Source organism: Sebastes umbrosus, chromosome 4 (assembly GCF_015220745.1).
Source record: "Sebastes umbrosus isolate fSebUmb1 chromosome 4, fSebUmb1.pri, whole genome shotgun sequence".
NCBI classification, from domain to species: domain Eukaryota; kingdom Metazoa; phylum Chordata; class Actinopteri; order Perciformes; family Sebastidae; genus Sebastes; species Sebastes umbrosus.
The window spans coordinates 18,975,482-18,989,917 of NC_051272.1; the positions used below are offsets into that span (position 1 = coordinate 18,975,482).

The following is a 14,436-nucleotide window of genomic DNA, read 5'->3' on the forward strand; positions in this document are numbered from 1 at the left end:
GCAGGTACCGTAATCATTACTCTGTGAGGACAAAGCTCATGAGCCCTTACAGAGAGAAATAGACGGGTATTTTGTCAAACTGTTTTATTAGCGTGATTGCTGGTGTTGCTATCAGAGTCTGTTTACATCACACACAAAGCCTCCACCTGAACACAAATGTCAAGAAGTATGAGTTCTTCAGTCATGAGCTGTGTCATTTATCTGGTATGCAAACAGATACCAGTGATCAAATCTGACTTTAACACTCTGTTAAATGTATTTTCTCTGTCTTTCCCGAACCTCTGTGTGCCAGTGTCAGCTGCCAAATTATGACAAACTGCATGAAAAGCAGAAATCCTTAATCTTATCTGACATGACTCTGCCCTCTGCTGGGGACTTCATCGAGATGTTGGCAGTGAAAAGACAATCAAAAGTTACTTCTTTCCCTGATTGACACATAATATAATTTCTTGTACAATTTCTCATAAAATATTTACAGTATAAAATACAAAAAACAGTAAAAATCATTCTTTGGTAAGTGGCAACAGAAAAACTGAACACACACTTTGATTTTAACAACACACTATACATAACAAGAAAAACACATTTACTAGATAAAGCAATGCTAAAGAGGATCTCCATGTAGGTGATCAGTAGAAGTGAGGGGAGCGTCGATCATATGTCTTCCTCAGTGACCAGGCAGTAGAAGTCTGAGCGGGCTCCGTAGTTGCGTGATCCCAGGTCCGACACGTCGATGTCGGAGGTTTTGGGCTCAGCTGCGGTGATGGGAGCGGCGGGGAGGACTGGAGCTTTAAAGGCCAGAGCCTTGTACACAGGGAGGCGAAGCCCTGCAGCACAAAGAGAAAAGGTGAAGCATGTATCCCAAATGAATGCAAATGCATGATGGTTCACTTGTTTGGGCTGTACCAGGACTTTTATGTAAATGAATAATCTCCCCTGAATTTCAAATTTAATTATGAGTTCAGTAATACACACTTTTTGACTTTACAGGAAGAGATTAATTCAAGTTTCAGGGTAAAATACATTATTACTAGGGCTGTCAAAGTTAACGCAATAATCATGCGTTAATACCAATTTGCTTTAACGCCACTAATTTCTTTAATGCATTAACGCAATCGATCTTCCGGAGGTTGTAGCGGGCTCAGTTTTAAGGCCAGAAGACGTGAAGATACTGGCATCATATGAAACTAGAAAACCTGAGGAATCCATCGGTTACAACCATGTCATACTAGCTTCTCATGAAGGAGGCTAAATAACGCTCCAAACTTGCGCTACATTTTGGCGAGGAAAAACTGTCATTGCCATTTTCAAAGGGGTCCCTTGACCTCTGACCTCAAGATATGTGAATGTAAATGGGTTCTATGGGTACCCACGAGTCTCCCCTTTACAGACATGCCCACTTTATGATAATCACATGCAGTTTGGGGCAAGTCATAGTCAAGTCAGCACACTGACACACTGACACATGTTGTTGCCTGTTGGGCTGCAGTTTGCCGTGTTATGATTTGAGCATATTTCTTTTATAGTAAATGCAGTACCTGTGAGGGTTTCTGGACAATATTTGTCATTGTTTTGTGTTGTTAATTGGGTTAGAATAAAATAAAAAATAAATATATACATACATTTGCATAAAGCAAGCATATTTGCCCACTCCCATGTTGATAAGAGTATTAAATATTTGACAAATCTCCCTTTAAGGTACATTTTGAACAGATAAAAAACGTGTGATTAATCTGAGATTTGCGATAATCACAATTAAATATTTCAATCCACTGACAGCCCTAGTTTTTACTATACAGTAACAAGATGACACCATACAAAGCTGGACTTAGATCTTAGTAGTTTGACATTTTGTGAAATATTTATTTGCTTTCTTGCCGAGAGTTAGAAGAGATGATTGATACCACACTCAGGCTTAGCTTAGCATAAAGACTGGAAACAGAGGGAAACAGCTAGCGTGGCTCTGTACAAACAAAACAAAATCAATCTACCAGCATCCCTTAAGCTCACCACCACCAAAGTGTAAAAACGTCAGGTTGTGGTTTTACGTGGGGTTAGCTGCTGTTGTCCAGGCGGAGTAACTTTTGGAAATGTTTTAATCACAGCTGTTTCCCCGCTTCCAGTCTTTGTGCTGACCGACTGTAGCTTCATATTTAAGTGAAGGATATAACAGTGGTATCGAGGTCTTTTGGTATGTCTTGATACGAAACATCACATACAAGCTGGTATAGAAAACATGTGCAAGCTCATCATGTGATTTCCTAGCATTGAAGTTAAAGATTAACAGTCGTTGAATCTGTATTTGTTGATTCAAACTAGGTCAGTTTCAATCGCACATTGCGTGTTGAAAAAGACAAAAGAGTCTCTTATCATGTTGAGACTTGCATATAAGCCATTACTTTTTATATGCAAATTCTCATGCAACAAAAAGTACAGAAAATGCCAAACAGTCAACAAGCATTTACATCTCTGGATCAAAGTCAGGACCAGATGGTTGGTAAACTTGAGCAGGCTTGTCTCAGGATGATGTTTAGGTGTGAATTTTTAAATTAAGTCATGATGATCATATGAGTCATATGCAAATAAAGTGAAGAGTGAAGCAAACATTGAGGACTTCTCTAGCCCCGTGACTGTTGTTCTTACCCAGATCTCCAGCAGGGTCAGTGTCTGAGCGAGTGTCCAGGTAGTTGGAGTCGAGGGTCAGCATGGGGTCCTTGTCATTATGTAGCACAGTCTGAGGGTCGCCTGCAGACTCGCTGCGGAAGACGACTCTGCGAGGCATCGCTAAGGCCAGCTCCTTCCAGAACGCTGAGGATGGCGTCTGTGGAAACCAAACACACGGGAACCCAAACACGACAAATTACACCACGTTGTTTATACAAACTGGACTGAACTCTCAACTGTAAAAGTCTTTCTGGCATGTATCATTGTGTTTAGTATATATTTTACATTTATAATTTGAATTCATATTTATTTCAGAGATATCTATAATTGCATAATTTGTTATTGCCAGTTGCTTATTTAGTCATGAACACTTAATGTCTTAGAAAAATACCACACGGATCGACATAATGCTTCTGAAGTGCTGATGCATTCTCAAGAGACGCCCAAACCCGCAGGATGAAACGCGCAGCCGAGGGCACTCTGGCATCCCTCTCCTGTTCTGGGAACAGCGGCGGCTGATACCTATACTGACATTCAAGAGGACCTTTTGGGCATTCGGCCTGCTGGATATTTGCCAGATTTTTGTGGTCTGTCTAGACCACAAACAGATGCTCTGAACCCTCAAGGCCAATTTCACCGCCAAAAGCTTCTTGTTCCCAACATCATAATTCCTCTATTGCAAGAGAATAAGGGTGAATGGGTGAAGCTTCTGGTCCTGAAGAGAACGTTGCGACAGAACTGCCCGACTCCCACGTCAGAGGCATCGACTTCAACAACAAATTGCAGAGAGGGGTCCGGGTAAATGAGGACAGGCGCTGTGGTAAAGCCCTTCTTCAGCTCAGTGAAAGCTCCCTCAGCCTTCGGGGACCAACTGAAGGCACCCTGAGTGAAGGTCGAGATGGTGGCGGCAATCGAGCTAAACCCCCTAAGTTCCAAACCCGAGAAGGCGCTGAACCCGTTTGATGGAGTCAGGCTGAGGCCACTCTAGTACTGCCTTGACTTTGTTGGGGTCCATCCTAACGCTGCTCTGTGACACAATGTAACCCAAAAAGCTGACTGTGGAGCCATGAAACACACATTTCTCTGCCTTGACATAGAGTTGGTGCTCCAGCAACCTCTACCATACTAGTTTGACGCGGGACACATGCACCTGATAGGACTTGGAATAAATCAGGATGTCATCCAGGTTGTTCACTACCCATGAATAATTCTAGCATGTCACAGAGAACGTTGCTTACGAACACCTGGAAGACTGTCAGAAAAAGACCAAAAGGCATGACGAGGTATTGATAGTGCCCCCTAGGGGTGTTGATCACCGTCTTCCACTCATCCCCCTTATGTATGCACACCAAATTGTTAGCGTTTCGAATGTCCTACTTGGTGTAGAGGGATGCACCCTGCAGGTGTTCAAATGCCGTGGACATGAGGGGGAAGGGGTAGCGGTTCTTCACCGTGATCTTATTAAGACCCCTGTAGTCGATGTAGGGTCGTAGGGTCGAAAACTCTCCTCATTTCAGCCAAGAAGACAGCGGCATTAGAATGGACGGTCTGCTTCTCCCACAATGGCCTATCCCATGAAAGAGCCTTATCTGAGCAGAGGGATATTATGTATGGTACCCGGGCTCGTTCTGTGCTAAACATGTAGGGTTGTAACTCAATCACCAGACTACATTGGGTGATAAACCCTTTACATTTCCCTGGATGCCCGTCATAGCGGGCAGATGTCGGTATTTTGGGTTTACGGACTGCAATAGGGCCGTGGGGTGGAACTGGGGGTGATTGGTAGACTACAGGGTTTGATGTTTGGAGTCCCGGTGAAGTCGGTGTGTGTAACTATTAGTTCAGGTAACTATTTCTATGATTTTTTAAATTTAATTTAAAAAAACTTTTTTTTGGGGGGGGGGGGGGATTTTTGCCTTTATTTGACAGTGACAGTGCAAGTTATGGAAGTGGGAGAGAGAGTAGATGACATGTAGCAAAGGGCCGCAGATCGGATCCAAAACCCCTGGCCGCAGCCACATGTTGTCATGAGCAATGTCAGCCTGCCCATGTTTGAAACTAGAGGATAAACTCTCTGGGAAACAGAGTGAAGCCGACTAAATAAAAAGACACCTGGCAGCGATGCCAGGTAAGAACTGAGAAGCCAGGCCACACAGACCCGCCCCACTCTAACAGACTGAGTTAGAAGAGCAAACAGAAAACGGTGGGCGAATCGGGCGGGTCAGGTTCATGTGGTAACTTCTGCCGATACACACACCCCTACACAGCTAGTACACGCAACAGAGTGAAACTCTCACAATGAGACAGTGAGTCAGCATCTGAGCTCTGGAAAGCAGGGGTAGTTGTAGGCTTCACACACCTGATCCTCATCAGGGACAATCAGGCTCCACAGCTGCTCCTCCTCAGAGATGATTAACCCAACCAGCCTGGTGAGAGGCAAGTGCTCCTCACTGAGAGGCCCAAATCCAATCCGGTCCCTACAGCCTCCCCCTGTACGACGGAGTGAACTCTGTTTGTAGTCACTCACAGCGCAATGAAGCACACTTCTTTGAGGTGTAAAGGTATAAATACAGCGGCAAGCTTTGGGATGAACTTCCCTCCCTCCGGCAAGGAAATAAATATCAGAATCAGAAATACTGGAGAGAAATTATAAGAAAAAATATAAATAAGAAATATGTATAACAATATTGAAAATAATAATGCTGAAAAATGGGATCTATCATTAAGTATGTCAAATGTAATAATAGCATAAACAAATAAGAGTATTAGTTTAAATATTCTGTATAAATAAAAGCAGTGTTAATGCCAGAGTAAACAAAAAAGATTATTGCACTAAATTATTGTAGTGTTAAGTCAGTATTGCACAGTTGCAGATATAATAAATTATGGGGTTATAGCTGCTGATAGGGGTAAAAAACAATAAACATACGTTGTATATATATACATATATATATATATATATATATATATGTATAAATATACAACACTTTACAATTAAATGAAAATCTCTACCGTTTTCTGGACTAGACGAGGGTATATTTGATCCTAAATACAATCTATTTAGGTTAAGTTAACGTCTGTATGACAATAATATAGAATAAATTAAATGTCCTTCTTAGTTTGAGCAGTTTACGAGTAAATGTTTGTACCGGTAGTCGCACGGAACTTACATTGGAGCGGCGTGTTCCATATGGAACACAAAACGGCATTGCACGTCGTCAGTAAGGGCAACTGGTTAAGTCGGCATCAATGTAGACTCGCTGTTGGAGGGTTATACAACCCACTTTCACTCCTGGCTAATTGTTTTGGGATGGCCATTGATATGGCGGACCCTCCACGTGAACGTGCAAACGGAGTGGAAGAGAGTGCAGACAACTAAACTATAACTATAAACATCATAGATACTTTAAACATATGTGTATATGTAATTTACATAATAATAAATTATTTCCATACAAGTTGGCTATAATCTAATTGAGTTTTTGAAACATAATGGTGTTTAAAATGACTCATATTGTATTTTGTTTGTTATTTGTTTGCTCAGAAAGCACTAGTAGGTATTATTGTGGATCTTACCACAGAGTTCTGCCTCCAGGTGAGTACGGTGAGGCAGTGCTCGTGCTCACTGAGCAGCTGCTTGATGTCATGCCTCATGCGTTTGGACTGACCCTGCAGCATGATGAGGATGGGCCGCGGACACAACTCCAACAGGTGCAGAAGGCCCTGTCTGAAAACACACACAGCTACAGTGAGTCATGATAGGACATACTGCAGTATATGGCAGCAACACTGACCTCAAGTGGTATATTGTAATGTTGCCATATATATATATATATACTGTATAAAGTGCTGTTTGAGCAGTGTTGTTTCTACATTAAGTTCATCTGACCTGAAGTTATTGATGCACCAGTCCTGCTCAAGGTAAGCATAAGAGAGCAACACGATCAGACGCCGAGAGCGACTCATGTTCATCAGCAGCTCTGCAGAAGGTTCTAGAGAAAAATAGTGTTGTTGTGCATTGTTAAAAATGGCAGCCTTACGTAACAATTTGTTACCCGGGAGCCTGTTTCACAAACACTGCTGTTTGCAACTGATTGTTGATTGCAAAGTGTAGATTAATTTGCAAATGTATGCGTCTGAAATCTAGCATTTGTTTTGATTAGTGAAACTCATGATTAACAAACAACAACGCAACAAATTGCAGCTTGCATGTTTCAAATTGGGTGAAAGAGGCCCTAGGATAACAGGTAATGACAGCAGATTAAGATTAAAACCAACAGAAACTGCATAAACAATGGATTCAATATTTCTACGGCGGTCCTCGGCCAAAGAAATTCTTGGTCGACTAACACTCATACGATTTTATCTACTAATCGATTACTGTCAGTTAAATAGACTAAATTTCTATAAAAACTAATATCTAAGGCACTTTTTTCTGATTGTTGCTTATTTAGTCATGAATATTTAATGTCTTAGAAAAACACATTAAATTTAAAACAGAGTTTACAGGAGCTTTCAGAGATCTAAAAATGTTGTGTAAGATAAAGTCTAATCACATGATTATTTAACTGTAATGTGAACATGTATTGTGACATGCTCTTAGTGGGAGAGAGAGGCCAGAAACTAACTATAAACGTTATCAATACTTTGCACACAAAGAAAGTTTTAGTCGACTAACAGTCATACGATTTTGCCGACTAATCGATTAGTTGATTTAATCGAAAGATCTGTAAAACTGAGTTTCTCCACAAATAATCACACAAAAGCACCACTTTAAATATTGTGTTTACAAGAGATGTGCTCATGAGTTTCTTGGAAATCAGTCATTCAGCATGAAAAAAGCATAAAAAAAACGACTATCGACTAAAGATATCTAAGTCGACTAAGACCAAAACGACCGATTTGTCAACTAATCGACTAATGGGGGGCAGCCCTAGTTTTCCCACTCTATCTTTGATTCCTATAAAAAACAACCAATAGACAGAAAGCTTACCTGAGCCAGGTAGGATATCGTTGTCATTGAGGTGCACCTTGTACGCGTTTTTATTCTCCAGGTGAGGTTTAAAAATAAAGTTGACAAACTTCCTGTCATGATCATTGTTCACATAGGAGATATAGGCATCATATAATTTGCCATCTGAAGAAATGGAGACACAAACATACCAGTGGTGTTAATACTACAGTCTTATACATGATTATAGCAACCTTATATCACTTCAGAGGCCTCACCGTTGAGTTCATAGTCTCCGTAGGAGTTCCTGTACCAGAGTTTGATGTTCAGGTGACACCTGGAGTACACAATAGCAGCTATAGCCAGGGCAAGGAGGAGGACGATGGCTGCGATGACAGCACCTGTGTGGTTGGGGCCAGAGCCGAGGTAGCGTGGGCACACAAAGATGTCTGAGAAAAAAAATTAAAAGATTAGCATAAAATAATCAACCAATGCTTTGATTAAAATTGATCATCACAAACTACGGAATATGGATTATATCAGTGGAGTGTGTCTGTCCAACTGAGTCCTTGTAACTAAAGTAATAAAACATGCAGTAGGCAGAAGGTTTTATGGTATAATTTGGCAAAAATTCCATTCAGCATATTGTAACTCAAGTGTTCGGAGAGAAAACTAGACTTTTGCACCTCCTCATGGCTCTGTTTTCAGGCTTTAGCAAATCTAGCCTGTTACGGGAGACTTTGACCAATCACAGGTCATTTCAGAGAGAAAGCGTTCCTATTGGCTGTTTATTCAACGGAGGCAGCTGTCAATCACTTGCAAACTCTGATCAAACGGTCAAATTAAGCAGCGCTGATCAAATATTAATCATTATTCTGTTACTGTAATGCCTATTTCTCGCCTCAAATGTTTTCAGAAACATCTTCTAGTGTGCTGTTTAGCTGTAAAATGAGAAAGTTTGCTCCGGCTGGTGGGCGGTTCTTGGTATTTCCTCAAGAGATCTCAACTTGGCTGCCGGGTCACAAACTTTTCAGGTCAGTCCTCTCCCACTCATGTTAACCTGTTTTTTAACTAGGTCCATCTCAACAAATGCCCGCACAGGCAGCCTGTGTCTTGGTTCGCTTGGAAACGGTCCGAGACCACCTCTCGGAAACGCCCTAGGACCGCTTGTTTTGGTCCGCACCAGAGTACGATTACTGCGTTCACTGCCCAAATGAATTGCACCAAGGGTTGATTAAAATTGACTAAATGTTGGCTTATGAAAGCGCCCTAAAAACCCAGCATATATAAGTAGGTAACTTTAGTTAGTCTTACATGAATACTTCAAGGTGAAGTCAGTGGAATTGTTCCTCACTGTGCAGCTGTAGAGCCCAAAATCTTCCCGCTCTGTGAGGTTGATCACCAGCAGACTGTTTACCATCAGCTGACCAGCGACAGGAGACCTGATAAGTGGGACGGAAACATTTATCTTACACTCAAATACTTTTTTTATGGAGGTGCATTAAACAGATATTTTAAAAAGCTTCAAATCACCATGAGGAGGTATTCTCCGTGTAATGTGTGTGGTTGGTGAGGGGTTGGCCATCTTTGCTCCACCGCAGCGTGGTGTCACAGTGCTCCTCTGTTGGGTCCCAGAGGAGGAGAGCAGTGCAGTTCAGCGTCTCAGTGGATCCCTCAATATTCCAGAGTTCGCCCCCCTTCGATTTAAATTCTGGGGCTTTGGAGCACTGGGACTCTGTAGAAAGACATGCCACTGTTATCTGTGTTCACTGCAGGAGCTCCAGACAATAGAGGCCTTCATGTGCAGCTGGAAGGCATGCTGAAACTAAAAGCCTCCTTGCAGGTGTAGCCGTTCAACTAGCCCCTTCTTCAACTCCCACATACAAACTCTACTTCAGGGACAGATACTTACTGTGAGAGCCACATAATTATAGCATCGGGTTTGAGATGACTTCATTACACTTACACACAGAAATAATACTTACCTTTAACTATGAGGCGCACAGTGAATGAGGCCGTGCTGTTGCCCTGTTGCACACAGGTGTAATTCCCTTGGTCGTCCAAGCTGAGGCTGGTAAACTCCAGGTAGGCCTTCCCTTCCTGAGTGAGGAGCGGCTGGCAGTCCTTCTGCCAGGTCAGTTTGGGCTGGGGGGAGCTCCGGGGCTCCAGAGGGCAGCTCAGCCGATATGGAGGCTCCTGCCGCCCCACATGGAGCACCTGCTCCTTAAACCTGCTCTCATCCACACAGGACTGAGCTACACATAAAGACAGAGGGAGTTTACACAGTTACATTAGTGATGCAACAAGCCAACAAAAACCTGATTCTGATTAGGGCTGGGCAATATGATGATATATATTGTCAAAGTGATATAAAAATCTATCGTATATATATCGTTTCTATCATGATAGCCTGTATTTATTTGCTTTTTCTCTATAATTTCACTTAAAACTGTTTTGATCATTTTGCACTCAAGTTCTTAAAATTAGGGATTGCACCGATACCAGATCGGATATCAGGTTGATACTGACTCAAATAGCTGGATCAGGTATCGGTGACAATGGGGCCAATCTATTCAATTCAATTCTATGTTTGTATACTATATATACATTATATACTGGAATTTGAAGTTTTGACCAATTTGTTGCTACATTAAAAATCTTTACACTTGAATTCTAACTCTTGTAAATTTTGAATTTTACCAAGTTGCTGGTGTATGATTCATTATTTTAATAATAAATAATAAAAATTAAAATAATAAAAATGTATATCTAGGTATTTATTTGTTACATTCTATTTTACAAAGTTAGGAAAGCAATGATTAAGTCAAGACGGATGTTGCCTTACACAAAAGAATGATCCCATTCACTTCCACACAGTGATACATACAGCTTATTATTTCTTAATTATTATGGTATCGGGTCGGTACCCGGTGTCGGCCGATATCCAAAGCCCAGGTATCTGTATCAATATCGGAACTGAAAAAGTCGGATCAGCGCATCCCTACTTAAATTGATAAAATACTCACTACTTTTCATTTGTTAAATATTTAATTCACACAGGAGTATAAAGAATAGGCTTTACCATGTGGTTATTTCATATAGACTATCTATTTATTTATTGAATTACCAGAAAACATGCGACATTGTGATATATATCGTTATCGAGATATGAAATCAGGATAGATGATTTTAGCAATATCACCCAGCCCTAATTCTGATCCTTCAATTTAGGAACAACTGAATTTCAATAATGACATAATTAAGAAACTGTTTTTATGTTGTGTGATCAAATACATGCAGCAATAGGCTAAACAAGTGACTTTGCTTCCTTTTGAGAAACACTTTGCCTACTGCCTGTGGATACTAATAGTTTGCATACGCTCTGTGCAGCTTCACAAGACTGTGCTCAGCTTTAGTGTAGCTTTTGGCAAATAGTGTCTAATGGTGCATGAAGGTGAACTTGTTTACTCTTTCTCCCTGGCAGACTCTGAGCAAAGAGGTGTTTTGATGACTTAGATAAAAAGAAAAGGACATTAAATCCCCTTTTCCGTTTGAGGACAATTTTCAATGCAAACAACAACTTACTATCACGCTTAAAGCTGCAGTGGGTAGAAACGGAGCAAATATGATTAAGAAAAGTTATTTTTATAAAACGGTCAGTATATCCTGACAGTAGTGCATGAGACAGGTAATCTGAAAAAAAATCATGAGCCTCTGTGTCCTCCGTTGCTCCTAACGGCATCTGCAAGATTTCACAGACCGGAGGAAAACGACCAATCAGAGCCGAGCTGGAGTCTGCCGTCTCTGAGCAGCTGTCAATCACTCGCAAACTCCGATCAAACGGTGATACTAGGCAGCGCTGATCAAATCAAAAACTTTTTTTTCATCATATGTGCTCCATTTCTACCCACTGCAGCTTTAACTGTCCCTCTGCCAGGACAGATTTTAAAATACATCTCAGACAATCTAACTAATGTTTTCAAACTTGACAACATAAACATTCAAAATGGGTCCCTATATATTTCCTATTGCAATGTTTATTATTGCAGTAGCCGACAGGAAGTAAACTTGGACCAAAGCTGTTGTCGTAGCAACAGAATGAAAAGTCTAGCTGCATCTCTTTTCCCTGGATCCTCCAGCTTGTGACCCGGAAATCAATCTCAGCGCTTCATCTTGAAGGACATCCCAATTCCTAAAATGCATATGGAGGAGCGAGGAGGCTTTTTCTTTTCATGATCTATTATTTCCCCCGTTAACTTTTATTAATGATACAGTTAAAGTCAGAGAGAGAAGGAGGGTTTGTCTTTTACACCTTTTTACATAATTTATCGTCATTTCCATTCAGTCACATGTGAGGCTGATAATTCCTGAGCGTCGGGTTTGATACGAGTTACATCATTTACATTTTCCCTCAAACATTTAGCCTAATAAATCATTTCTAGTGTCAGAATATCAATATATACAGGTGCTAATAATGAGTAAATAAAATAAAGATATTGTGACAGTAGAAATGGTTCCAGAGCCTCTAAGCAGGACACAGTCCACAGTATACAGTAAATACAGACTGCAGCTGTTTGTTCTACAGGTAACAGGTTACAGAGAGAAAACACTGCTGCTCCGCAGACTGACAGTTGATCCAGCTGTGATCAACTGATCCAGCTGTGATCAGAGACAGACGTCGCTTCTCGTGACGCTTCAGAGGAAAGGACGTCTCATGTCTCTAAAAGCATATTTCTTCGCTTCCTCTGTCTTTGTGTCTCTGTCCTCGCCTCCTCCGCTCGCATCTCCCGTGGGCGGGACTAAGACGTGAGGGGAGGAGTCGAGGAGAGGAATCGAGGAGAGGAGTCGAGGAGAGGAATCGAGGAGAGGAATCGAGCCGTACAATTTGGGAAATGGGAAAAGCCGCCTGAATCTGGACCTGTTCTTCAAGATATTGAAGAACAGGTCATGTGAGCATGCACTCATCATGACTCTGACTACAAGCCCAGATAACCCGCACAACTGCCCTCTCTGGTTCCTCTCTGGTTCCTCTCTGGTTCCTCTCTGACTGCCCTTTTTTGCTTCATTCTTCTTTCTTTCTTTTTTTTAACCCTTTCTCACCCAAATGGACACACATCCGGGTCCAAAGTCCAGCTCAGGTCCTCATGTTGCCAGGCAACAGCATGTGACAGCATGTGACAGATATACTGTGACACTGAATACACCACACACACTGACCACATGTGACCCTGAACACACCACACACTGAACACACACTGAGCATATGTGCACTGACCTGGTGTTTACCCATCCTCACCGTGACTAATAGTTTTTAATGGGTAAAAACAAACACGGTGAATATACAGACTTAAAAACTGACTTTAAAACTGGAGTTCCCAATAAAAGTGCATCATATGAGTAAATTAAAGTGAATAAAGTTTAATCTTGTTCATCCTTACCGTCTGCGAGGACAGTCTTGTCCCACTTCCCGGTCAGCAGCAGTATGACAGCGACCACAATCAGAGCCATGAGCCGCGGTCTTCCTCTTCCTCCTCCTCTTCCTCAGGTGATAAATAAATGAACAGTGTTTCTGAAGGATAAACCTTCACCTCTACCTGTAAGATAAACTGTGCTGTTATTACAGTTTGGTTACATTGTGCGGAGCTGTGGAGGTGGGTGGACATGTAGACGTCATCCTTCAGTTGATCGACTTCACCTGGTGGAGACACCTGAAACTCTTCCAGCTGCTGCCTCCTATTGGCTCCACCTGGTCACGTGACCTGTGTGTCACTGGCTTTCACCTACAGTGACACTTAGGAGGAGATGATAATGATAATAATAATAATAATAATAATGATAATGATGATAGTGTAATAAATATCTCTAGCAAATTCTTTTACATTTTTTTTGCAAATAAGGCACCTTTTATACAGGATTTATGAATTGTAACTAATGTTTGTTTTTTTCTTTTTATTTCCTTTTAAAGGTCCCATATTATAAAAAGTGAGATTTTCATGTTTTTTTATTATAAAGCAGTGAAACTTGGGAGGACATGTAGTATAACTCACTAATATACAACATCTACATCTAGTAATGATAGTGTAATAAATACCTCTAGCAAATTATTTAAACATTTTTTTATATTAGTTTTCAAATGTAATTTAAGGTTTAGAAGTTAATTCATATATTTGAGTTAAGTTACTGAAAATATATTTACAATGTTTACAAAGTTAATTATTTACATATTTATGTTTACAAGATTATTATTTACATATTTACATGTTCAAATATTTACGGCAGCATCTTTGAAATAGTTATAATAATATCTTGAATCTGCCTGTAAGTATCTTCCTGACATTTACATAGTCCATAAGGCACTTTTTATACAGGATTTATAAGTTGTAACTAACTTTTTTTAACTTCTTTATATTTCCTATTAACAGGTGTAGTCGTACAGCACAGTCACATGTTTAAAGACACAACTAGTGTCCTCAGGAGGCAGTCCGTGAGCTTCGGCTTCCCCTAAATGTCCATACATTGTTCCATTAAGTGGGGATGAATACTATTTTACGTCCATAGGCCCGGAGAAAACATAAATGTACAGGGAAGAAAAATAAACATGTTTGTTTATACTTATATTAGGAGAGAAGAGAAGATAAATATAGAAAAGGAATTGAAAAAGAATAAATAAATAGATAAATGAAAATAAAAATGTATGACATAAAAATGAGAGCTAAAGTTAGAAAATAGAAAAAAAGAATAAAAGAAATAGAATAGGAATAATAATAAATAAAAACTAAATAGAGAAAATTAAATAGGAAAAAATAAATACCATAAAATAA

General features: G+C 40.5%; 1 protein-coding gene across 1 annotated transcript; it reads right to left on the reverse strand.

Annotated features, from left to right (window-relative positions):
- Positions 1–69: 69 nt before the first annotated feature.
- On the reverse strand, positions 70–13,330 carry sigirr (single immunoglobulin and toll-interleukin 1 receptor (TIR) domain). Its single transcript, XM_037768202.1, has 10 exons — positions 13,054–13,330; positions 9,601–9,870; positions 9,149–9,350; positions 8,930–9,057; positions 7,894–8,064; positions 7,658–7,801; positions 6,554–6,656; positions 6,241–6,391; positions 2,644–2,821; positions 70–827 (listed from the first exon to the last, which is right to left on the reverse strand). The coding sequence occupies exons 1-10, from the start codon at positions 13,121–13,123 to the stop codon at positions 655–657; spliced, it is 1,590 nt and encodes a 529-aa protein (XP_037624130.1). The 5' UTR covers positions 13,124–13,330; the 3' UTR covers positions 70–654.
- Positions 13,331–14,436: the final 1,106 nt, after the last annotated feature.

What these genes read in the sequence shown, in the direction of transcription:
- sigirr (XM_037768202.1), bottom strand. Translation starts at nt 13,123, where the DNA reads ATGGCTCTGATTGTGGTCGCTGTCATACTGCTGCTGACCGGGAAGTGG. An exon ending in CTTCACCTTGAAGTATTCAT is followed by an intron (nt 8,065 to 8,929) that starts GTAAGACTAACT and finishes TTTTTTTCTCAG; the next exon opens with ACATCTTTGTGTGCCCACGC. An exon ending in CCTGGAGGCAGAACTCTGTG is followed by an intron (nt 2,822 to 6,240) that starts GTAAGATCCACA and finishes TGGTTTCCACAG; the next exon opens with ACGCCATCCTCAGCGTTCTG.